General features: G+C 48.8%; 1 protein-coding gene and 1 non-coding gene across 2 annotated transcripts in view; one reads left to right on the top strand and one right to left on the bottom strand.

Annotated features, from left to right (window-relative positions):
• Positions 1–26,753, bottom strand: part of PAX5 (paired box 5) — a 168,708-nt gene that overhangs the window by 131,393 nt on the left and 10,562 nt on the right. Inside the window, exons 3-5 of the mRNA XM_012769116.3 lie at positions 23,573–23,770; positions 16,417–16,481; positions 12,973–13,101 (exon numbers count right to left, since the gene is read on the bottom strand). Of these exons, the coding sequence (XP_012624570.1) occupies positions 12,973–13,101; positions 16,417–16,481; positions 23,573–23,770 (392 nt within the window). The remainder of the gene's footprint in view (positions 1–12,972; positions 13,102–16,416; positions 16,482–23,572; positions 23,771–26,753) is intronic.
• On the top strand, positions 19,728–19,810 carry LOC142874725 (small nucleolar RNA SNORA13). Its single transcript, XR_012922363.1, has one exon. It is a non-coding gene; the product is annotated as a small nucleolar RNA SNORA13 (small nucleolar RNA).

Consider the following 26,753-nt stretch of genomic DNA (forward strand, 5'->3'; position numbering starts at 1 on the left):
GGATGTGTTCCATCTGTGATGGAATTCACAGTGATTGTGTGACCTAACTGTGACAGTCCCCATCTTACAGATGGGAAAACTGACCCTTGGAGAAGGGAAGAAGCTTTGTCCAAAGGCACAGAGCAGGTATGTGAAATGAACTACAACTAGATTCTCGTAGGTGATAGAGCTTCACAGTTTTCAAAGCACGTTTGCATGTATTGCTTCTCACTGAATTTGCCCAAGACTTCAAGGAAGGCATTCTGCTCTCTCTTTTGCCAGTAAGAAAATGGAGGCCCAGATGGGTTGCTCAAGGGAGTGCCAAGCCAGGACTCAAACCGAGGGCCCAGTGACTCCAAGCCCCACCTCAAAGTCTTGCACAAGGACGGCTCAGGCATAGGCTCTGCTCTTGCCCCTCTCCCCATGCTTTGGGGAACTAACAGGGGGACACAAGTCATAAGCTGGAGTCAAGCTGGAAAATGCTCAAGGCCCTGGGGAAGAGCAGGAAAGGGTCTCCCAGGAAAGAAGGCAGTTGCTGGAGGGATCGTAAATTAGACCCAGAAAGAGGTTTTGTTGTTTTCCATCCATTGTCTCCTGTAAACCTTCCCCTCTGCCACTCTGCCTGCCTGCTTAGGGTTGTCTCCGGAGAAAGAGGTACGCAGGTTCTTAACTGATAAAACGTGCCAGCGTTTAAAAGATACAAACCTGACCGATCGTCCTTTTCAGAAAAGAGATGTTCACGGAACAAAAGTACCATTCAGAAGTGCTGGATGGCGTTTGTGTCTCAGACAGAAAGGAAATGAAGAGAGAGAAGATGGAGGAGGAGGGAGGGGGAGAAGAGGAAGGCGGAGGAGAAAGGACCAGGAGCTAAGAGGTTGTCCAGGCTCAGTGCATCCAAACGGAGGCTCAGAAAGCGCAGGGACCTGGCCGGGACTACACAGCCAGGCAGTGGCCGAACTGGGACAAGGAACCCATCCTTCTCCAGCAGCGTGTCAGGCTCACCCTACCTCCCGCCAGCTGCCCTCATCTGTGTCATATGCTCAGATAAGGCAGGCAGAAAGAGGACTGCAGGCACCAGCATGCGCATCTGTGCATGTGTATGTGCATGTGTATTTGCATGTACGCATGTATTTAGACCCTGACAGACTTCCCTCCCCCTCTAGAATGGTTGTCACATGATCCTGGAGGATGGAGGCTTTGGGCTCAGGTGGGAGCGAGAGGATGGTCGATATGCCAGGCTCTGGGTTCTACTCAGCCGCCTGCACCCACTGACCAGATGGGCTCATGGCCTCTGTGATATCCACGGCCCCCATTCAGTACACATTTGCTACCACGAACCAGGCCCTGTGCTGGGCACTAAGGTGAAAGCAGTGACTGCTACAGACATAGTTCCTGCCTTCATGGAGCTCACAGCCTCACTGGGGAAACTGACAAGTGACAAATGGGATATTTTTATTAACAGGCAGGTTCTGTGTGCTGGGGGTTGGGGGTGGGTTGGAGGGGAGCTAACAGTTAGCAATGAACATCAGGGAAGCCCTCACTTAGGAAATGACATTTAAGCTCAATCCTGAAGTTTTGGAATGTGAGCAGGATAAATGGTGGGATGAGGGAGAAAGTTTTCTAGGCAGTGGGAACAGCATGGTTCTAAAAGGCACCCTTTATGAGCACTTATCATCATGTCATGGGGTCATCCCGGGCACTGTGCCTGCATTAACTCATACAGTCACACAGCAGCCCAATCAAAGGTACAACTGGTGCCCTTGTTTTATATATAGGGAAACTGCTCGGAGAGGTAAAATCACTTGCCATAGGTCACAGGAGTGGTCGTTGGTGGACTCAGCACTAGAACCTGCTTGTCCGACTCTACAACCCACGAAGCTCTCAGGATGTGAGCAGGACAGAGCATGTGGTGTTCAAAAAATGGAAAGAGGTTTGGGATGACTGGAGAGAGCAGGAAAAGAGGGGAGCGAGGGCCTCGCAGCCTCGTGAGGAAGTCTGGATGGCTTCTGAGAACAGAGGGCAGATTTGAAGGATTAAAATTCTTTGGGCAAGTCACTGATCCAAACTGTATTTCAGCTGCTATGTGGAGGGCAGACTACTGTTTGGAGAAGTCAATGACATTGGAGGTGGGAACCAGCTAGAAGGCTGCTGCAACAATCCAAATGAGGGAAGAGAGTGCTTAGACCAATGCAGTAGCAGATTCAAGAGATATTTCAGACAGAGAGGCCATGACCTTGAGCAAACACCTGCTACAAGGCCTTTTTATGGGGTTATATGCAGAGGCACAAACTTTCTAAGCAGCAAGGACGATGGAACCCCTACTTCTGGCTAATTTAAATTCTAGGAAAAATTATAAATAGCAAACTCTCCCCTCCTACAGCACCACAAAAAATTTCAAAAGCATTTTCTAACCTAAAATTCTAAGAGGAAGATACTACTATCGTCTCCACAGGTGTTAAGTGACATGCCCAAGGTCACACAGCTAACAGAGAAAGATCCAGATCTAACTCCAACTCCGTACTCCAGAGTGTCAGAGCTCAAAAGACCCTGAAAAATCATCTGCTAAAATCTCCACATTTTAACATGAGGAAAACAAGTCTCAGACGGAAGACTTGGCCAAGGTCACACAGAAAGTAAAGGCTTAGAGTAGAAGCAAGGACTCCCAGAAAGCTTTGTATCAAGACATTCGGACCATGGGGGTGAGACTTCCAACAGTGCTGGTCCAGCCTCTCCTTCCCCAGCTGAATGCTGGCAGAGAAGTGAGACTTAGGCAAGCAGTCAGGCCACCTGGGCACTGCTGCCCACGATCCCATTACAAGTGTACCAAGCTCATGAATGGCCAGTACACACTGCCTTGTTACCCCCCTTGTCCCTAACCCTGGACAGCAACTAAGCTGTCCTGGGTCAATGGTGCCACCTGGTGGCTGGTGCTGGGAAGTGTCTGACCCTCTCATCACTTTTCAACCTCCTGCCAGTCCCTAGAAGGGCTGTGCCTTTCTGCCTGTTTCCTCTCATAGATCAGTTAATTGCACTAAGAGCAATCTCTTTCTCACACATACCTTTTCTAGCACCTTTTATCCTTCTTCCTCTCAGTTTTTCTCAAATCACCTTAGAACATTCTCTTTTTCTTTCTCTTCCTCATTTTATTCCATCAGTGGAATAAAATGATCCATAAAAGGACTAATGCAAGTGATAACTTGTACCAATGAAAATGAAAACTGGAAATTCCAAAGCGAAATTAGACACATGCACACACACATACACACATGCACAAGAATCACCAACCAGTGGCATTCCAGAAACACCCAGAGGCCCCTATGGAATCAGAACAAAATCCTCCCGTTTCCAAATTGCCTTCCAGATCTGCTTTTCCTCAAATACTAAGAGTCAAGATAAATACCAAACCCACTTCCTTATTTCATTCTATTTTGTTTCATTCTTAATATCATTGCCGGGTTTTCTCCCACCAAAAATATGCCCAGGGTGGGGTCTCCGGGAGTCTGCAGGCTAGTGCAAGGCTCAGCTGGGAGGGGGAGACGTGGCAGGGCTCCAAAACTCCTGCTCTCCAGGCTCCCAGGGAGCACAGGGTAGCTGCTGCTGGCACAGGAGGAAGCCTGCTGGGGGGAGGTCAGACTCACACCCTACAGACATTCTGCTGGGAAGGAGAGGGACCTCAGTAATTGTGCCTTTCTGTGGGAGCTCAACCTGGAATGGGAGCACAAAACACTATACATCTCCATCTGCTGGAGGAGGATTTCCAAAGCCCAGTGTGTCTCGTCACCCCCTCTCCAGCTCAAAGACCCGCCATGGTACCTTCCTTTTAACCGAAAAAAACACTTAACTGCTCTCCCTATCTGTGAGTGATAAGCAGCAAGTTCAGAGTTTACAGCAGCCTGGAACAGGCAAAGTGCTGAGAGGGGGAGGAGGGATCCCCAAGATATTTCCAAGGGATCTGTGAGACCAAAATCATTTTCATATTAATGCCAAGATATTATTTCCCTTCTTTCCCCTCATTCACAATTATGCAGTGGAGCTTTTCAGAGGTTATAGGATGTGTGATATCACAACAGACTGAATACAGAAGCAGGTCTGAGAATCAAGCCATCTTCTATTAAGCCAGGCACTGAAAAGATTTGCAAAATTGTAAGCCAAATGCCACTCTTACTAAATTTTTGGTTTGTAAAATATGGTCCTTTCTTATTTTAAAAACATTATGTTACTTCTTTATTACTGTTATCCATTTTAACTAACCACACACAAACTAAAGCTCCTCGAAGTCCTTGATAATTTTTAAGAGTTGAAAGGGGCCCCAAAACCAAAAGTTTGAGAACCACTGGTCTGAAATAATAACCACCAAGAGGACTTGGGATGGGACCAGGAGAAACTTAAATTTTGGTTTCTCATAAAGAAACCTTAGCAGAAAGAACCTTTTCTTAACCAGAAAGAACCTTAGCAATCTCTTAATCTCATATTGTAGGTGGAGAAATTGTTGACCCCCAAACTGACTCCCTGAACTGAGATCCTCACTCTGCACCTCCTGCCGGCTCCTATACCCCAGGGCTCTCCAGAACACGAGCACACAGCCCCATGGGCGAAGGAGGTGGGGTGGGCGCAGGGGCAGGGGCTGAGGCAAAGCAGGTGTGCGAGCAGGGAGGGGGGGTTCCGTGGCCTTGGCTCTCATGGGGGCTTTCACTCACTGAATCAAAATGAAACTCGGGGACACAGGAGCAGGGAGGAACTGAAACCTGACCCCCACCCATGGGACAGCCCTGGGCACTAGGGAAAAGCCCAAGGAGCCCCTTCAATTGACCACCTGGTCTCAGATTCCCTGCTTTACCAGGGAGGCCTCTGGCAGTTGTCTGCCTGGGTCTCAGCTGAGGTGCCCATCACTGCGAGGCTAGGACAGGGCAGAGTGACCAGCCAGTCTGGAAGATGGAAACCCAGGACCTTACTACTTGTGCCACTAACCGCCCCCTGCATGTGCTTAGGCAAAGCCCGCATCCTCTGTGCTTGAACTCCCCTATCTGCAGAGTACCAGGCAAATGACCTGCCAACGAGTGTGGCTCCTTGGCTCTGCCCTAAGTACTTGCCTCTCCTGCCCCACCTGCCTCTGGCCTGCCCATTTCCCTGAGCCCCCCACCCCCGCCACACACACACACCACACACACCATGGCCCCACCAGGCCACTTGCAGGACCTGCCTCCCGTAAGCTGCAACTGCCACAGACTGGGCTGAACCAGACTTGTTTCTTTAGGACTCCAGAAGCTCAAAGGCCTCCAAGCTGTGAAAACCAGAGCACAAGTGCTGTGAGCCAATCGGCCGAGTGGGGAGCCTCTGAGAACGGCAGGCGCAGCAGCCCCACACGGTGGTGCCATGCAAGGAAGCCCACCCCGTGTTGCCTGACCTGGGTTTTCTCCAGCAAGGAAAGCAGGCATCATATACAAAACTTCCTGAGTTTGAAATGTTGGTAACTAATGCAAAATCACTGTAAATACAAGGCAAATCAACTAAGGCAAGGCTGCCAGGCTGGCAATCGCCCCCTGGGCTCTGAGTGATGCCCTCCCAGCAAGAACCCTGGTCCTGGCCCCTGCCTGGACAAACAGAGAACTCGAGGATGGGCCCTTCCACCCACATGAAAGTACATTCAGGGACACCTCATGGAGGCCCAGGGAGGAGACCAGCTCAGGGCAAGCCCCAGCAGAGACCAAGGCAAAATGGCCCCCAAAGCCACTGTGGAAGAAGGGGATGCCTCCCTCTCTGCAGAGCCTGCCTGGCCACCGATGCTCCACACTGGCCCCTGATGACTCCTTGGGCCCTAGCCAGCTGAGGGACCATCGGCCCAACACTGGAAATCCCCCCAGGCAATTGGGCTGGCGCTGGACAACCAGCCGGGTCACAGACCAGCCTCAAGGACCGCATCCCAGGTAGAAGACCCTGCCTGGGTAACAGCCCTGAGTCAGGAAGCTCAGAGCACACACCAGGACCACAAGCACAGAAGGGACGAAAGGAGGGACGGGGCGCTGGCGGGGAGGCCAGGTGTGCAAGCAGGGAGCGTGGGTAGCCCATGCTGAGGCAGCCCTGGGGAATTAGCGGGTCAGCGCCCCACGGGGTGATAGACGATGGGGCGAGTGTCGCTGGCTTTGAACAGTGGGGACAGCAGATGGACCTGTGAGGAGGGGAAACGAAGGGAGGAGGATTGACATTTATCACAGTGAAAGGCAGTAGGAGACCAAGGATTTTCTGGGGAGACATTCTCTCCCTCTGGTTTTTCTGGGTTTGACTGTGTGACCCAGTCAGTGGCTTCTCTTCCCCGAGCCTGTTTCCCGTCTGAATGATGACGGGTGTGGGACGTCCTAGATGCTCCCCAACGCCCTAATAGCTCCCACAGGGGAAGTCTCGAGGTCCAGGCTGGTGGCCCCGACGGCCCTCAGACGCCCGACCCTCCAGGCCCCGCGCCCTGCCCTCTGCCTCTACCCTGGAGGCCTCGCCTCTGTGCACCCACGCCTCTTTTCATGGGAAACTGAGACTTGGTGCTTTTCTTCTTCCAGGAGAGGGGCTAGGAGACCCAGCGTCCTGAAGGGAATGGAAGAAAAGGGAAGCAAGTGGCCCTTCGTTCTGCAGCCGACACCTGGGGGCACTGTTGCTCAGTCTGGACGCCCACGGGCTCCCTGGCCCCTGTCGCTGGGTCTCTTCAGTGCTCCTCCGAGTAGACTGCTACAAACAGGAAGTCCGTGGTGGGCAGATCAGCTGGTTTCAGACGCCAAACACAGCTGCGGCTGGAGTCTGCTGTCCCCGGCCTGTGACCGGCCTCACGCCCTCAAGCGCCCGACTCTGTCAGTGGCCATCTATTACGCACTTCTGGAGCTAAACCCTTTGCGGGAGTCACTTTCTTCATCCTAACAATAACCCACAAGGCTGGCGTTGCCTCTTTTTTTCCAGGTCACAAAATGGAGGCTCAGAGAGATTAAGTAACAAGATGTCCCCATAAGAAGTCTTCATACCGTTTCACCCCTTGCCCGTGAGCCTGTGGCCTTGGTGCAGCACCTTACGTGGGGCTATGGAGATCAGAGCTCTGTAGAATCTTGGTGCCACCAGCTGCCTGTTAACCCCTGACTCTGGAATCCTGAGCTTTTCCACATGCCCCTCCTTTCTGGGAAATCTGAGGGGGCCCTCCCCACGTTCTGCTCCAGCCTTCTGCCCCAAGCCAGGAGCAGCAGAGAGGACCTTAAGTGTCCAGGAAAGAAAGAGGGTCCCCAGTTGGAGGAGCTCTGGGGCCCAGAATGGCCTGCGAGCTTCTGAAATCCCTTCCCTCCTGCCATGGCTCCCATGGGGGTCTGCCGGGCAGGGCTGAGGAACTGGTGAGAGAGAGAGAGCAAGAGAGAACACAAGAAGAGAGGGAGGAGAGAATGTGTGTGTGTGTGTCTGTGTGAGAGGGAGACAGCGTATGGATGTGTGAGAGAGAGGGAGGGAGAGAGAGTGGGGGGGTGTATGAGAGAGAGGGAGGGGGGTATGAGAGAGAGAATCTGAGAAAAAGAAAGCTAGTGAGACTAGACCAGGAAACAGACACAGGAGGTTTGATAAACAAGACGTAAATAAAGCCAGATAACATGACCGAGATGCACCCTCAAACAAAAGACATGGGGAAGGACACAAAATGGAGAGGAGACAGGTACCCTCAAAAGAGGGACAGTCATGAAAGGAGCCCCTGCTAGATGCCCCCAAACCTCCCATGAGGACCTCACTGGACTTGGCATCTTCTGAAAAGGACAGGCCACCTCTTGGTCCTGGCTGCCTTCCTGTGCCCTCCTCCGGCAGAAGGCCGGAAATTCCACTTGCAGTGTAGCCCTACTGCCCAAAAGGAAGCCTCTCGCCCCCAGGGTCCACACTGGTGCTGGACTGCTCGGCTTTCTGAGCTGTGAAAGGGATTCGCACTCCACTGACCTCGGTGTGTTCAGGGCCTTTCAAACTCTGTGGGGATTGGAGGGGGGACCTGAATGGGGGAGATGAGCGGAAGGAGGCCTCGCCAGAGATCAAAGGCCCAGGAAGGAACAGAGGGTCTGAGGCTGCCCTCTCACCCATGGCCGCTATTCACAGCCCTGCCTGCTCTGCCAAGTCCACCCCTGCCACCACCATCTCCGGGCCTTCCACGGACAGAAGTACCACCTCAGGCTCTGTCCCTAGCCCGGCAGGATTCCTGAGGCGATGCCTCAGCTTCCTCCGCAAAACCTCTCAGTTCAGACCAACCAAGAACGAGGCTGCATCTCACGACGGGGCAGTACCCCAGCCTAACTCTCAGAGCCACCCCACAAGCCTCCGAGCTTCTCCGTGAGCCAGGGGGCTGGGCTGGGGAGGGACACGCATGCACTGTGGGCCCTGCCCTGTCTAGTCCACATGAATGGCAGGCTCAGAATCAGGCCGGGAAAAAGAAGTGGGTAGAACCACTTGCAGACCCAGCAGTCACAGAAGCACTTGCCACCCAGATTGTAACAGGCCTGAAAAGTCACGGAGTCCAAACCAGAATGCCCTCTGACTCTTCTGCCCCTCATTTGCCCAGCCCCTGCTCACGGCCTATCCCAGATAATGCTTCCATCCTTGGCCTGGCCTGGCTGCTGTCTGAAAGTTATCTGCTGCGCTCGGCCCAACCTGCCTCCCCCAGCGTCCTTCAGCCAGGCTCAGCTCCGCCTGCAGAGGCCACACGGATCTCATCTGCCGTGTCAGATACAGAACAGTTCATCTGAGACTTGGACACAGCGGCCACGTTCCCAAGTCTGGTCTTGGAGGCAAACATCCTGGGGAGAATCCTAGAGTTTCTAGACTAAAAGGGCCCTTGCCAATCCACGGGTCTAAAACAATGTTCTAATTTATTTCTTTCTGCAGCAGAGCTTTCTGTGGAAGCCCAAAATACCAAGTAGAAGCATCTGTGATTGAGGAGAGTGGAGACACCCCCCAAATCACCCTCCTCATTAATTGTAAACCCTCTAAAACTGATCCAGTTCTACCCAGGAGCATTTATTGAACACCTACTATGTGTCAAGCACTTGTATTAGAGCAATGCTGTCCAATAAAGTAGTCACTAGCTTCATATGGCTATTGGGCACTTGAAATGTGGCTAATGCAACCGAGAAACTGAATTTTTAATTTTATTTTAATTAATTTAATTTTAATTAATTTAAATTTAAAAATAGAAGCAGTATAAGATATTTTTTCACTAAACACAACTGTATTGTTCTGGTAGGACTACATTTAACTATGAAATGTCATCCAAATTGAGATGTCCTGTAAGTATAAAATATATACCAGATTACCAAAAAATAAGGGAAAACAAGTCATCCAATTTTTTATATGGACTACATGTTGAAATAATAATATTTTGGGTATACTGGGCTAAATAAAATATATCATTAAAATGAGTTCCACCTGTATCTTTTTATTCCTTTTAATATGGTTACCAGAAATTTTTAAATTACATATTGGCTTGCATTGTGTTTCTATTGGATAGCGCTGGGCTAATCACTTTCACATCCACCCTCATATCCGAAACACTCAGCACAGTGCATGCTTCTTTTTTTAATTAATTAATTAGTAGAGACTGGGTCTCACTATGTTGCCCAGGCTGGTCTCAAACTCCTGGACTCAAGGGATCCTCCCACCTTTACCTCCCAAAGCACAATGTTTCTCGAATCTCTAAGACACACAGCTCAAACTATCTCCCCATTGCTTCCAGACTAAAAGTTCAGAGGACTTGGTCAATGTCTGAGTCACCCCAGTCTGTCTTTCTAACTTTCTCCCTTTCCAAATCCTGCTATACTGGTCTTTCCCTGCACGTGCTCACTGCAGCCCAGCCTTGGCACAATCCCTCTTGCCTTTGACAAGAGAATGCCCTCTACTCAGCCTTCTAATGCCACCTCCTATGAGGACCCCTCTCGGATCCTTTTGATCCAAACTGGTCCCTCCCTGCCTTACTCTTTCCCCTTGGTGTGACCTCACACACTGCCCTGCCCATCAGAGGGACTCTGGGCTTGCCAGTCTTGCCTGCCACCCTCCCTCTGTGACTAGATCCTATCACTGCTCACTTCTGCCCTGAGGTCAGGGGAGGAGAGTGGCCCCAGGAAATGCCCACAGGGCAAAACCCAAGTCCAAGCTGGAGATGACTACAAACCAGGCATCTGAGCAAGTGATCACACCTTGCAAAGCCTCAGTCATCTCATCTGAAAAATGGGGGCACGGATCCTGATGTCCTCTTCTTGGCCCTCTAATGCCTCTCTTTCTCCGTGACTCTTACCTCAGGCTGCTTCCCTCCGGAGAAAAATGGTACCATCCTAGAGGCCAGCTCCCTCGAAAATCAAGTCTGTAGCCTCACGGGCCAGCCCTCCAGTGTCCCTGGCAATTTCCCAGGGTTTCCCCAGTGGCCAGTTCTCACTTTCTCTGCTCTCCTCAAACCCCTGACCTTCAGGTCTCACTTCACTCTTGGTAGCATCCAACCTTCTGCTCAAAACTCTTCCCCACACCGTCCCCAGCCTCTGCCTAGCCCCAGGCTGCTCCACCTCCAAAGGGCCTCTCTGGGGGGCTGAGGGGCAACAGGTAGCCAGGCAACACCAGGACACGGGGGCCTCGGGGGCCCTCCACCTCCTCCAGACTCCCCATCCCATACCAGCTGTGGCTTTGCCAATGCCACGCAGCTCCCTGGGGCCTTGGTTACTTCCCCTAATAAAATGGGCAATCTCTGCCCTTTCACCTCCCCTGGAGTCAAGGAGATACAGAGACAGGATAGGAAAGGCTAGGAGGGGGCACCATGCTATACTCCCCCCAGACACTTCCCTGATGTGACCAAGGGCATTTCTGCCCACCCCTGTGCCCCGCCACGTACACTTGGTGAGGGGGAGACCCTGGTTGCTGCTCAGGTCCCCCACTCTTCCCACTGCTGTAAGCTTCCAGCAGCAAGTCATTCTCCCTTACCCCACAGCCCACAGACTGGACTACCCCGCGAGTCTTCTTAAGGATCAGGACTCTACCATAAATTTCAGAACTGACAGGATCTTGAAGATCATCCAATCCCACATCTGATTCTTGATACTCTTATGTGGCAGCCCAACAAGTGGCCACCTAGTCTCCGCTTACATAACCCTAGAGATGGGGCACTCACTACCTCCCAAGGCATCTCCTTTTATCCCTAGACCATTCTTACACATACAAAGTTCTTTCTCACATTGAGCTGAAATCCCCTCTGCATCTGCTACACACTGGCTTTTAGGGCCACACGGCAACATGTCATTCCATTTTCCCCTTGTCAGCCCTCCAAACATGTGACAGTGACAGTCCAGTCCTGCTTATTCTGCTCTTCTTTGTGCCAGTGCATCCTAGATCCTTGAGGTGTCCCCAGGTGCTGTATCAGATTGCCCTCCACCCAGGTTACACTCATCTGAAAGCATCCTCATTTGTCACTGTCCCTCTTTAAGACCAATAGCCCCAAACAGGCCACAGTCCTTGGGGAATGATCCGACCAGCACAGAGTGGTCAAGACAAACACCACCCACATTCTGACCACCCTACATCTTTGAAAGCACCTCAAGCGTCCAAACAGTGACTGCTGACCAGAGGCGACAAGCCAATACCACACTCCACAAACACAGTGAAACAATCCCCCCAAACCAGGACCTGTCTGTTTGGTGGTAAACAGCAAATTGTATTTTTTTTTCTTTCTCCACAAATCTCTGCCTGGATCCCTCAGCCCCCAAGGGACCCTCACACAATCCACCGTGATCCAAGACAGCCAGGCCCCTGCTTGGGCACATCTGCTGCAAGTCTAGGTGACAACGGGAGAAAAGATGACACCATCAACCCAATAAACCAACAGAGATGGCAGGCCCGCTGCCTCCTGCAGCAGCAGAGCACAGCGGCCCACTGAGCTAAAGACTTGTGACATCTGCTCAGGAGCGGCAGGAGCCGGAGAGGCCAGGCAGGTTCCAAAAGCTGAGAATCGTCCCCTCGTGCCCCCCAGCTCCAAACAGAGGCCCCAGGCTCTCAGCTTCTGTGCTGCCTGGAACACGCAGACCCCAGGCCAATCCACTGCTGGGCCGACTCAATTTTCTAGTTACAGATCTTAAGTACTTGGGCATGTGCTCACGAGAACATACATCCCTTACACGGAGCTGAGAAAGGGAATTGTGCCGAGGAACAGAATAATTGAATCAAGATTTCTGTCACGCTGCTCTCAGGCCCTAGACCACAGCCCCGGTTTTTTTTTTCTTCCTTTCCTGACTAAGATTTTACAGACTCCCAGGGGGTCGTTTCTCCTCTCAAACCCATTAATGTCAGCCGGCGCTGGCAGCCCGTCCAGGGGAGAGGAGACTTGGGCGAAGGTGCCCCATGTCCAGGATGGAGGTGGCCGGCTCTGAAGGCCCAGGCAGCACACGGCAGGCCAAGGGGTGGAGAAAAACCAAGCAGGAAGATTGTCATCTTTGTAATTCCCACGAGGCCCCCTGCGCTCCTTTCTTCCAAGCCCAAGGGCAAGGCTGAGATGATTATTAATTTCCTCAACGCCCATCACCAGCAGGGCTGAAGGCCTTCTCTGCTGAGGGGCTGGCACAGCCTTTCTGATGCCCCTCCTTCCCCGCCGCCTGCCAGTACTCCTTGCACGCTGGACAGGAGGTGGCTGCTTTGCCCAGGCTCCCCCACAAAGGGGACATGGGCGTCGGCTCAGACCCCTGTGCTCTCTGGCCTCGAGCATCATTTCTGCACACACAGGGTCTTCTTAAAGGCCACAGGGCTCTGCCAGGTCCCCTTTCTCTCCCTGAGGGGTGACGATGGGGAGAGGCCAGCAAGGATTCCACAGTCGGCCCTGCTGCCTGTCTGCCCTCGCCGCAGGGGCTGAGCCTGGGTCGGGGCACGCCTCGCGGGCCCCTTTGCTTCCACCCCTGACAGAGCGCCCGAAACAGATCGCAGGGCCATCTGTGAGAGGGCGACAGGGCAACAGGGCTGCGTGGCGTCTCTTACCTTCATCTCTCTTGCGCTTGTTGGTGTCGGCGCTGGGGGACGTGATGCCCAGGATGCCGCTGATGGAGTACGACGAGCCGGCCGAGTCCGTGCTCACCGAGGACACCTGCGTCACGGAGCCCGTGGACACTGTGCAGAGGGAGAGGGGCTGTCAGGGCCTGCGGGAGGGCTGGAGGCAGGCGCCCGGCACTCACAGCACACGGGCTGAGGGGAGCCAGCGTGCACGAGCGGGATGGGAGGACACTCCCGCTCTGTGGCAGCAGCCACATCTGGGCCAAGAGAGCACTGGGCCTCAGACGTTTGCTCATGTCTCAGCTGCTGGGGAGGAGGAGGGGCAGGATGGGCACTGATTGTGCAGAAAGGAACACAGAGAAGGAGCTGGAAGGGCACTAGCTCAAATCCCCACAGGGGATGGAGAAGAGAAAGGGGGAGCTGGGGTCCACCACCAGCCAGTGCTAAAGAAAAGCCCAGACTGCTCATTAGACCTATTCAGTCTCTGCTGGCATATCCCCCCTTGCACGCAGACGTGAGTGCCTGTGCACACACACACGCAAAGCCAAAAATCTCCAAACTGCAGGCTGCCACTTCTTTTCATAGTGTCCGTTCTCACTTACAGTTTATTTTACTTGGACTTGATTTTCAGTATTAATCATGATAATAATAATAGATATTTTCTGAGAGCTTATTCTATGCCAGGTATTGAGGCATTATCTCATTTAATCCTGTAAACAACCTTATGAGCTAGGCAATGTTATGATCCCATTGGAAAGGTAAAAGAACCAAGGCTCGGAGAATATGAGTGACTCACCCAAGATCATACAGCTAATGGGAAGCAGAGTGGTGATTGGAACCCAGAGACTGAAGTCTTAACCCCCAAAACCCGTCTGCTCCTGACTAACAAATAATGAAGAACAATAATATACTTCACATTCATGCAGTGATTTTCGTTTAATGATTACAACCAGAGTGCTACTATTTATCCCCATTCATCAAATGAGGAAACTGAGGCTCCACAAGGTGAAGTGAGTCAAAGTCATCTAGCTAATATGCAACAACACCAGAACTTAGCCTCAGGTCTAAGGACTTAAAGTCGGCATTTCCCCTGCCCAGAAACATGGCAGAGGTTGGTGTCTTATTGTGACTGAGGCCAGGTCTCTAAGTTCCTAAGGATAAGAATGGGGGAGGGGACGTTTGTGCAAGTTTCACATTCACTCCTGGCCTCAGAGTCCTCGGGAGAGACCAGTCCACCGTCAGGGTCCTCTCCAGCCGTTCAGCTGAATTGCCAGTTCTGGACTGTGGGGATTCTTTCTTGGTTCGTTGAAACCAACAGACCAACGTCAGACACATTTCCTTGGGCTATAACTAGCCGGAGGCAGGGAGCGCAGCCTTTGACTCCGAAGTAGGAAATTACTAGAAATGGTGGCGATTTAGAAGCCTGAGCTTTCCTGGGAGCAGATTTAGCTCCTCGTTCCTACAGACCTAGAGGGAACAGTGCCTTTCTTATCATATTTCAGTTTGATTTCAGGTCTTCCTTAAGAGACACAGAAGCAGAAATCGTTAACTTCTCTTTTTCTTCACCAGACGAAGCTCCTCAAAATAGATTTATGCAAATCTCACACCCTTTTCTATGTTAAGCTACAAAAAACAGAGGAAGAAAGAAGATCCCAGGTCACTTGGTACTTTGAACAACAACCGTCACATGTCACCAAGGCTCACCATGTTGCTGGCAGAGCTGATGACATTTGTTTCAGTTTTTTGTGATTGCTCTAGGCTCAAAAGACCCAGATTCCTGTACTGGCCCCACCATTTACTGGCAACATGACCCACGGAGAGTTATTTCATCCCTTTCTGAGTTTCAGTTTCCTCACTCCTCCATAAGTTCCTAAACTCTAAGGGGCTATATACATGTGAGATGTAGTTTTAATAAAAATGTATGGGTCTGGGACAAAACAAAATGTTCTGCTGAACTACAGTAGAATTATTCCTCTAAACCAATTGAAAGAATATTAGCAGTTACTCCTAGTTTGATTTTCATCATTATGTGACCTGAAATAGTTGGAGCCACAAGTGAAATCTCAGCCACACACATTCTCCCAGGAAGCCTTCTTCAACCTCCTTCACCCCAGCCCACCAAAGCTGGTGGTTCCCTCCCTCCTGCTCCCACTGCACCCATACTTTCTTCTTGAGTTTCATTTCAGTGTTTTGCAAACTTCCCTCTCCATTCCATTCCCCTTAGACTGAAAAGCCCTTGAGAATGGGGACCTTTGTCCTGCCTCCTTTGTCACATTGGCCTCCAACTCCGTGGTCTGCATAGCAGGGGCTTAGCAAACAATTTCTGAAGGCATTGTTTAAATGAAGAATTATTTCACGGTAATTCTGTCTTACCTTTATCCAAAGAGGTAACCATAGAGGAAGGGAGACCTCAAAGAGCACCTGGTTTGCGCCCCCCTCCATCCACAAATGAAGAAACTGAGGCCCAGGGAGATGAAGGGACTTTCACAGTTCACTGGGTGAGTTGATGACAGAGTTGGAACTATAAGCCAGGCCTCTGCCTGTTCCCCATCACCAGGGGTAGTTCAAGTTTTCAGTTAAAGAAGGAGGGAGGAAGGTGCAGAAATGTCACACAGCCTGAGGTGTGATTATGCAGAATCGACTGTGGCAACCAGAACCGTCAGAGGCTTGCTGAATGGTCACCCACGTTTTTACAGTAGAGTAACTTTTCCTCCAGCTAACCAGAAGTGTTTCCTTTATCCCAAGTGAAGAAATAATACACCTTAAATAGACACGTCATTTTCACTTCCCAATCTTTGGCGGGAAGGCGAGGGAAATTTCTGAACTCTTGAGTGAGAGGAAATGTCACTCCCACGCTTCCGAGTAACAGTCACGCCCAGACTTCACCTGCCAGCGTCGGCAACCCCACTGGCAGCCCTCGACAGTTCACAGAGAACGTGAGAGCGAAGCAAGACAGAGAGACAGAAAGAAAGTTTGGGAACTTTTGCCATATCTTCACTCAAGACTGCAAGTGCACAAAGAATTGTGGAAGGGCTGGTTGATAGAAGAAAAAAACACATTCAAAACTACTTACTGACTAATGATGCAGAAAATGTTATGAATAAGTATCCCTTTCTTGATTTATTACTTTAATTATCTGACATTCTATAGACCCCCATTAGTGGATTTTTTTTTTTTTTTGGCTTAGATTTCAATTTTCTGTCTCATGGTGAAAGCTATTTATCATAATAATCAGTAAAATTCAAAACCTTTTAGCAGTATTTATAAAATTCATTTACCAGGTTCAGCCCTTGGAGAATGACAAAGAAGGCGCATTAGTACGCGTGCCGAAGTGTTTTATGCAGAATTATCTGTCCATAAGAATGATTAAAAGTTCTTTAGAATATTTGGAGCCCATTAGATTTTTAAATTTTTTTTAAAAGTTCTTCTTACCTATGCTGTGACTGGAAGCTGGGACTGGCTGGTTGGGTGGCTGCTGTACTTTAGTCCGGATGATCCTGTGGGAAGTTGGGAAAAAGAAAAATGGCTATTTACCACGAGGTAGGAGAAGAGACCTCAACCAGCTATGCACAGACGACCAGAAAACCCATCCCCAAGCCGGGCCATGGATCAAGCTGGGGCAGAGAGGCAGAGGTCGGGAGAGATTATGAACTCAGGTTGGACATTGGGAGGTTGGAAGAATTACTGACTAGTCCCAGCTCAGCCCCTATATGTCTGGGTGTCTTTGGGTAACCTGCACCCCCTCTCTAGGCTTCAAGTGTCTCTTCTGAAGAAGGGGGATGCTGTGTAAACGCTGCAAGTAGGCATCCCTTTCTCGGGTATAACTCCAGCTCTTAAGGGACTCACTGAGTGACTTTAGGGAGTTCTTTCCCTTCCCTGGACCTCAGCCTCCCATCTGTGGAATGAAGAAATTGAACCAGGTGACCTCTCTGTCCTCTGACAACTCGACATGCTGGTTTCCCTGCCCTGGAGAATTCATAAGTAAGATTAACACCCCTGCCCACAGGAAATTGCCAAGGGAGGGGTTGTAAGTGTTGTTCTGAAACTAGGGAGGGTTAAAGTGCTGCCAGGAGACACCTGGCTTGGCTTTGCTATGAGGAAGCCCACCTCGCACCAAACCTCACAGGAAGGATTCACAGGGCTGGAGCCAGGGGTATCCCAGCCTGTCTTTCCAGAGACCTTGCTTAAGTTCTACTAGGAACTTGATTGTGACCTTGAACAAGTCCATTCCATTATGAGCCTCAGTAGAATGAGGGAGTTGAAACATACCGCTTTTTTGCTTGTTTTTAAGTAATCAAACCCTTAAAAAAATAAATGTTATGGGAAAGCCCAGTACCAGTATATAAAAGGGATAACAGCTGCACTGCCTTCCCTTGGCCACCTGGAAGCTCTGATGCTCTTCTGTATGTCCTTGGGCTCTGGGGAGCCTGGGCTGCAGACTTCCAGCTGGGACAATGTATGGGGCCTCCAGGAGACCACAAGCCCAGTGAATCTTACAGCAGCAGAACAGGGCCAAGCCAAAGTCCCTTGGGATCTACAAGACAGTTCCTTCCCTGGCATTTGGGAGAAGAGCGAGTCATAATAAAATGTTCAGTTTCTTTGGAAAAGTTCTATTCCAGCCTCAAACTATTACCTTTTAAAAACACATTTATTAGAGTTTTTCGTTATAAAAGTAATATGTGCTCATTGTGGCCTATTTGGACAGCATGCAAAATTATAAAGACATCTAAAACTACATTTTCATGTATTTCCATTAGGCCAACATTTAGAAATGTCCATTTAGAAATATCCATTTTTCTCTTAACAAAATCAGGATTAATCCATGTTTTAAACACAGTTTTACATCCTGCTCTTTTCATGCAACATTCTATGAGCAGCTTTTTCACATTCCAGACCATTATACCTGGAAGTTCGTTTCAAAGCTGCACTGGGTCTCCAGCTTGCACAGAAGGACAGAAGTAGCTGGTACCTCCCCTTAAACTCACTGGGCAGTAGCTTCTGCCCTCTCTGATCTTATAGCTCAGTGCTGGGCACCAAGGGCACTCCATGTCCTTCGCTGATAGCCTGGAATGAGTTTTTCTGTTCACCCTACAGTCTGACCACACAGGCCCTCTGGTGCCCTGGCTACCTGACCTCAGCAAAGGACATTTTGTACTTAAGTGTTACCGTAAATACATTCAGGGTATTTGTTTGTTTTTTTGTTTTCTCCAATATTCAAACCACTTATTTTAACTAAGCAAACTTTTGACCACCTGGAATTAAGCTGGTATCTGACCAATATTTGTATTTTTGTATATGTCCCTTCTCTGTGTAAGTGTCTACAGAGATATACTGATAAATATGTGAATATATGACTATATCAGATATAAATATAGTTCATTTCTATATAAATATATGCCAAAATATATCACTGTAGTTCAGCTTAAAGTCCTAACTTCTCAAAGCAGTGTCTGTACAGAAGCAAAGAAAATCATGTTTTTCTCATTAAAATAAATGTTTGTGAATGTCACTGGTAAAGTATTATTAATTGTCATAAATCATTGAGAGGCAGCTGCAACACAGCGATTAAGAATACAGTCTCCAGAACCAGACTACTAGAGTTTGAATCCCATCCTTGCAATTTGCCAACTACATGACCTTGGGTAAATTACTTAACCTCTCTATGCCTCAGTTTCTTTATCTGCAAAATGGGACTAAGAATCAGTCCTATCTCATAGGGATTAAATCATATCATAAATCATAAAGCATATCAGGATTAAATAATTAAATGCTTAGAATAGTGGATACTTTATAATGATCAATAAATGTTAGATATTATTTTCAGTGGTGTCTTCATAAAGCTTAATGACCAGGTTCAACCTTAAAAAGTTCACATATTTTTCACATTTGCCTTAAAAAGCACATGGGGTCCCCTTGGAAGCTAGGGAGGAGAAGGTAGCCATCCTCATGCCCTATTTTAAGGCTGCAGTGGGGCTATCCTTTTGGGGGATCCAAAAATAATAGGGAACCCTCCAAAGCCGTCTCCAGGGTTGAGAGATTTTGCCCATCTGCTTGCAGCAACTGCCAAGTCAACACAAAGAGCTTTGTCTCCCATTGAGAAGAAATAGCAGTGGTAAGAACAAGGCTGTATAATGGAATCCTAACAATTCTAAAAAAAGCTAACAATAAAAAATGTAAGCTATCGTCAAGATTTACCATAATAAGAGCACACTCAGGGCTTTTTCTAAGCCAGAGATAGCTGGGGTGAATTGGCAGTCGACACTAAAAGGCACATCCTTTACCTGGCTAAGTAAAAGCATGACCATGGATGCCGTACTGTGTGAACATCCTAGGTCAGTGAACAGAGAGCTCAGCAAGCAAACTGTTCCTATGGATCAGGAAACTAAAGCTCAGAGTACTCAAGCAACTTGTCCAGGGTCACACGGTAAGTCAGCCCAGACTCCAAGCTCCTATGCCTGAGCACTTTTCTTTGAGCCACCTTCAAAGGAAGCGGTCTCTCTGCTAAAATACTTCCTATATGAGGCATAGAGCCTGTTTGGATTCAAAATCCATTTAGGATTTGAGGTTTAAAATTCTTAGGGATTTTATGTATTACAGACATTTAAGGATCCCCTGTAAACATCACTCTCCCTCCTTTGAAAGGCTAGGTCTTTCCCGAGGTCAGAGGGGAAGAAAAGGAAGCTCCGCCAAGGGATCAAGGGATCGCAAGGAAGAAAAAAAAAAGAAATAAAGAAAGAAAGGCTAGGTCCTTAAATTAAATGCTTTGCAGCCTTTTCCTGCCCTTAAATTTGGTATCTTTGGTGTAGGAGCTGCATAAGAAATAGTTAAGGCTTTAAAAAATAAAATAAAAAGAAAGGCTAGGTCTTCTCACCACCATTCCCCCACCATCCCTCACAAAATTACATTGAAAGAGAAAATCACTGCGCCTTGAAAAAGGAAGTGGGGAGATAAGGCTGAAGAAACACCCTTGTCTACGGCACTGATCAAACTACCACTGGTGCAGTAAGAAGCTTGTCCATCAGCTATGCTGAGAATTGAAAAACCAGGGGTCCAGCTGAGCCAAGCTGGGAGGGGACCCACAGGTGGCACCCAAGCCTGCAACTGTCGTGGATGAGATGAGAAAGTGGGAATGGGTAAACAATCTCTAAAGGTCTACCAACAAAATTAGGATGAAGACCAGAATTAACAAATCATCTTCCCCGGCCACATCCAGCCACAAACAAGTTTTGTTTGGCCTGTACAGTATATTTATTTTAATTTGAATTAGTTACTAATATTTATAAGTTGGATGCTAATTGTAGCTGTCCCCCCATCTCCGCCCCCCCCATCTAAACTGGGAATGCCACTCGTAGTCCCCATCACTTAGCCCCTGATTTAGAGCCACAGGACTGGAACAGAAGAAAGAAGACTCCATTCCACCCACTGTTTGGGCCAGCTCTGGGACAGCCACCTCCAACTGACACTCAGACTGGATTCCAGGAATCCCTTATGTGGGTCGTGCAGCACCTCAGCACACATCTGTCCTTAAGAAGTCAAACGAACAGGGTGGTTTGTTCCTCAGGAAATCTCTCCCATGCCTAGCAGAACTAGTTCAGTGTTGTTGAATCCCTTGTCAGTCATGGTCTCCCAGGTGGGTCCACCTGAAGACAGCAGACAAGCACACACATCTAGGGGTGGACATGGAGAGGACCCCATGACAAATCTAGCCACCACTCCCTCCCTAGCTGTTTGAAACAGGGGAAGAGTGAGAAGTTGCCTCCAAGGGAGGCAGGGGCTGGGGAACAGCTGCGGACCCTCTTACACAGTGGCATTTGCAAGGCAAGTACGTAGAAGCTGCATCCATCTGAACGTAGTGGCAGCTTTGCTTTCATGAGGAAAATAAAACTGGATGCTAGGAAAATAAAACTGGATGCAGGCTTTTTGGGGGTGAGCAGTAGGGAATGCAGCGGCAGGAGATTGTCCCGTGCTCAGTGAGCTGTCACTGAAGAGTGCAGTGAGAAGTCAGAAAGTGCTCCCAAAGAGGAGCACTGGAAAGGACTAAGGGTGAGAGGGAGTGGGCAGACAGGCAGCAAAGCATGCAGCCCACGAAGCCCTGAAACGGATAAGGAAAGACTCCTAACTCCCCTTTGCCCCTCTTCTCTCGGATCCTCAGTGCTGTCACTTGCAGAGTCCTACCAGACAGTGGTGGGAAGAGACTAGCCCTCCTCTTACCATCCGGAGACCGGGGATCTCCTCCCATCTCTATCTCCAAGTCACTTTCCTCTGCACTCCCCATCTGGACATCGGTGTCTGTCCCTGCCACACGGTAGAGTCAGGCCTTGAGGACCGTAGGAGACCACAGATGTGAAAGCACCTTAGAGGCACGGCCAGGTGGGCCACAGCTTTGGACCAGGACACTCAAGAGGCCCTGAGGCTAGCGTGGCTGCAGCAGCCGGCGCTCAGAACCTGCGCGCCGCACAGCTGCAGCAGAGAGCACCAGCAGATGGGCGATTCCCCTCGGCCGCTCACCCCTACCCCTGCAAGGCCTTGGCCACGTCTGCAACCTCTGCTCTATCTGCCTCTCAGGTTTCTTTTGCATAGCTTACTTTTTGACTTAAATAAATGTATTTTATAAGGCAATTGTAGTTCCTTACTATAAGGGTTGGTGGGGGGTATCAAGTGGAGTTCACAACGTTCACAAACTCACTGGTTTGGTGTGTTATTTATATTTTTCTAAAATACATTAAAATAAATTCATCACAAAATAATTTTCATCTTTACATTATGAAGGACATAAGCCTGTGCTCTGGAAATGGGTTATGCTTGTCCCACAAGGCATTTTTCTATTGAAATTTGTTGCCTCCATTTAAAAACATAGAGATTTCACATACATAAACACACATAGATACATACACAAAAGTCCTGGTTTCTGGCTTCTCTTGAAGAATGGAAAACATCTGGCACCTGTCTTATGCCTGGCCTGCTTCCTTCCTTACCATACCTGCCTGGCCCCAGGTCAGACAGACATTAGAGTTTGTGAGCCCCAAAGACAACCTGAAGTTATCTTGCAACCCACCAATTCTATGTGTTCCCCACACTGGGAAAGCCTGACCAGGGGGGTTTAGCCGAGGTTCTCCTGCAGAGCAGGCCAACTGCCTGTCATGTTGCTTTGTGTCATGGAAATCCTACATCGAGCCAGAAGAGAGGACTCACAGGACACACTGGAGCCCCTCATACTCCAGAAAAAGAACAGGAGTTGTTCCCCTACAAACCCACCACAACCACTGCTAATTCCTCAGCAATCTCGTCCAGGCATCCCAGACTCCCAAGTGCATGTCAGAATTCCACCCTAGATGAGGAGTCCTTCTAGAAGAGAGGCTGAGAACCGTGTGCCCGATTCCCCTCAATTCCCTCTGCACCTTGCATGATGCCAGGGCCTCCGCAAAGTTTGCAATTTATGAAACAGCCGGACTCCAAACATCAACATGACGCACATGGTGATTCTCTGTGTTTGAGCCGTCACAGAAGGAACAACTGCCAGGACCAGAGGGGATCTCAGAGACATTCTAGTCTGACCACCTCTTTCTGACAGGGGTAAGCATCCCCTGTGCCCAAACGGGCTGTGCACTGATGACGGTAGGGCGTCACCTGGGAGAAATGGGAACTGTTCCAAGTTTTCAGTCTGCTGGCTTCTCCTTTCTCTGCAGAGTTTAAAGAACAATCATTTCTGTTCATGTCACAACTGCATCCTTGACTCTGGGTTTAAATGGAGTTGAAATGCACCATCTACAATAGAAAACTTTCCTCCAGATGTTTATTTTTAAAGCTCGGAGAGCGCCCTTTGATGTATCTTGGCTCAGACTTGAGAGGAGAGGGAGCCACTGTGGCGCCCAGGAAGATCCTGTGCCTGGCACCCAGGTATTTCTCTGGTTCTTCCTCTCCATGTGTGAGATTCAGTGGAGTTGAGGAGAGGGCAATCCCCTACCTCTAGAGCATCTTAGCATCCTGGACAACACCTCTGGGGACTGCAGACCTGCATCAGAGCCACCAGGGCCCCAGGCTCTTGCAGAGAGGAAGAGCCTTGTCAAGGTCCCACTTGCGGCAGATGGAGCATGGAGCCAAGTCTCCCAACTCCAAGACAGGGCTCTGTTCCCCTCACTCACTGGCTCCACCTCCGCCCAAACTAGAGGCCGGATTTTGTTCCTGGGAACCTCTGAGATGAGCCAGTGCTCAGACCTTGAGCCCAGGCTTGCAGGGACAGTGACATTTATGAAGGCCTAGTCAGGATGATTCACTGCAAAGTGCTCCACACATATAGGTGGGCAGTGAAAGGAGGGATGGAAATCACTCTGGGCTCAGAAGAGTCTCAAGCAGCCTGGGTGTTAGCATAGCCCCCTCCCTGGGCCTAGGACTCCTGTCCACTTTGGAGAGAAGATAAAGAAGAGAGAGAAGAAATCCGACAGGCCTCGTGAGCATCCCCTCCCGTCCAACAAGCCCTAAAGGGCCTTGGTGAAAGCAGAGGCCAGATTTCAGAGGAGGCACACACAGAATCTCCAGGACCCCCACTGCCCCCCAGATCCCTAGCCACCCACAGGCACCAGCTGCTCACCTGTTGATGGAACTGACGCTAGGCACTGTGTCATTGTCACACACCCGCTCCGCCAGCAACCGGTCCCTTATCTCCCAGGCAAACATGGTAGGATTTTGGCGTTTATATTCAGCGATTTTTTCCACCACTTTGGGTGTGGCGACCTTTGGTTTGGATCCTCCAATTACCCCAGGCTTGATGCTTCCCGTCTCATAATACCTAGGACCCAAGGAGAAAGGAGCTTAGCCATGGGGAACAGGCAAAATGAATGTTGGCAACAAAATCATAATGGGCTATTCTCTCTAGGAAACATGCAGATCGGATTGTTCCAATACAGTAGCCACCAGCCATATGTGACTTTTGAACATCTGAAATGTGGATAGTCTGGGCATAGTGGCTCACCCCTATAATCTCAGTACTTTGGGAGGCCAAGGCAGGAGGATCACTTGAGGCCAGGAGTTTAAAACTAGCCTCAGCAAGGTCAAGACCCTGTCTCTACAAAAAATAGAAAAAAATTATCAGGGTGTGGTGCACACCCATAGTCCCTGCTACTTGGGAGGCTGAGGCAGCAGGATCGCTTGAGCCCAGGAGTTTGAGGTTGCAGTGAGCTATGATGATGCCACTGCACTCTAGCACGGGTGACAGAGTGAGACCTTGTGTCAAAAAAAAAAAAAAAAAATAAAGGCCGGGCGCGGTGGCTCACGCCTGTAATCCTAGCTCTCTGGGAGGCCGAGGCGGGCGGATTGCTCAAGGTCAGGAGTTCAAAACCAGCCTGAGCAAGAGCGAGACCCCGTCTCTACTATAAATAGAAAGAAATTAATTGGCCAACTGATATATATATAAAATTAGCCGGGCATGGTGGCACATGCCTGTAGTCCCAGCTACTCGGGAGGCTGAGGCAGTAGGATCGCTTGAGCCCAGGAGTTTGAGGTTGCTGTGAGCTAGACTGACGCCATGGCACTCACTCTAGCCTGGACAACAAAGCAAGACTCTGTCTCAAAAAAAGAAATAAATAAAAAATAAAATAAAATAAAATAAAATGTGGCTAGTCTGAATCAAGACGTGCTATAAACATAAAACACACAAGATTTTTAAAACTTAGCACCAAAAAAACGAATGTAAAATATCTCATTAATAATTTTTATATTGGCTATATGTTGACATGATAATTTTTATATGTTGGGTTAAATAAAATATATAACTAAAATTAATTGTACCTGTTTCTTTTCACTTTTCTTAATGTAAAGGTAAAACTAGAAAACTTTAAATTGCATATATGGCTCACGTTATATTGGTATTGGACAGTGCTGACAGTAGTCTAGGCATTAACAAAATTCTTTCACATTCATCTACCATTTCACAGCCAACAGAAAATTTGCAAGTCAGTTTTCCCATTTGATCTTCAACAGTTCTAAAGCACATAAATTGTTTTGAATGAATGAAGGAAGGAAGGAACAAATAAATGAATAGGCCCCCATCTACAGGTCTAAAACTGAGATTCATAGAGCTTGGACAGCTTCCCTAGGGTCACACGAGACCAAGCGGCCAAGCCAGGACTGTGGCTCAGCCTCTCGAACTAAAATTTTCCCAGCAAGGTGGCTTCTACTTTGACTTGCCAGCTTTCCCATCGCATAGCAGAAACCCCAGCATTCTGTGAAATTACCCTCTAAAATGCAACTTATTTTTCCCTAAGAGAAAAAAACAACCCTGGTGTAAAATCAAAAGGAGTGTTGGATTCCAGAATTAACTGGAAATGTGTGTTGTAAGTCAAAACGCGAGCAGTCAGAAAAACCAACCACAAGTCATGGCAGCTCTTCCAGGGATCTCCCCTGAGGTAAATGGCTGTTTCTAAGGACATTTCCATGCTATCAGCTTTTCCTCGTTAACGAAAATAGGATGTCAGGGTTTTACAGTAAAACCGAGACCAGGGAGAAGAGTGCCATGAAAGATCATTTCAGGGGGAAAAAAATGACTTGATTCCTTCCCTGAATCTAAGCCGTCACTGGATGTCTCTCTCAATATTTACAGAGGAATTCTTGATTTCCTCTTCCAAAGGAGATTATGTTGCAGTTGAATTTTTTTTTAACCAAAAAGACATTTTAGAAATGACTGGTAATTTTTAAACCTAACAAGAGTGTATAATAGGTAAAGAGAATGAGGTGATTCCGAGACAGGTGGGAAATGTTAGCCAGGAACAATTGGTCACATTTACAGAGATGCTGAAATCCTCAGTTTACGTAAGCCTGGCTAGGGCCAAGTTAGTGAAGATTCTAGAAAAGATGAAATAATTTGGGAGCAGTGATGTGGAAGTGAAAATTCTATTTTTCATTGAGAAGAATGAGTCACTTACGAATTTTCACCATAAGGCAAAACTCAACCTATCCTCCTTCTTTCTAAAAAATTGCTTTCAGCAATTTTTCTGTAATTGCTGAAAAGTGTATTATTCACAAACAGCTCTTTTAAAATATCCCAGAAAATATTTGTTGCCAGAAGCCTAGAACAGTACTGAAATCAGGGCACACCGCAATCTCTGCAGCTTCTAATTGTCCTAACAATTTTACAATAGAGAGTTGATGTTTACTGTAACACAACTCGTTATTAGGCACAGCACTCTAAAGTATACAGAGCACATCCTCAAATTATCTTGATCCTCACAATAATCCTGTGAGACCACAGAGCTTTATAGAAAGGAAAATAAATGATCAGAAAACTATGTGACTTGCCCAACTCCCTTCTGTAAGTTAGAGGCAGCCCCAGCTTTCCAATCTGACTCTGAGCAAACTGCTGCTTTGGTTATAAAACCTAGAATAGTGACACTAATGATCCCTTGCGATTGCAGAGAGCTTTATTGTTCACCAGGCATTTTTACATGCATTTTTTCATTTAGTCCACCACTGAATCAAGTCACCAGGTGTCTGTTAGGGCAGACACAATCTCAAGGAAGGGGTTACAGACACATAGACAACCCTGTGCTGGATACCCAAAACATGTTAGTTGAATGCAACATTCACACTGCAGCTCTGAAAGGGCAGCAGGAGGAAGCCCCCACTCCAGCCCTCACTTACGTGGTTGGTGGGTGACAGCACCCAGGCCTCCCCGCCCATCCCACCTAAGCAGTGCCAAGCAGGTGAGGCTACGGTCTTGGCGTGAGAGGTCTCTGTCTTCCTATTGACTGACACAGGGGCCAGGCACTTTGAAGGCA

This window comes from Microcebus murinus, chromosome 12, assembly GCF_040939455.1.
Source record: "Microcebus murinus isolate Inina chromosome 12, M.murinus_Inina_mat1.0, whole genome shotgun sequence".
In the NCBI taxonomy this organism is placed as follows: Eukaryota; Metazoa; Chordata; class Mammalia; order Primates; family Cheirogaleidae; genus Microcebus; species Microcebus murinus.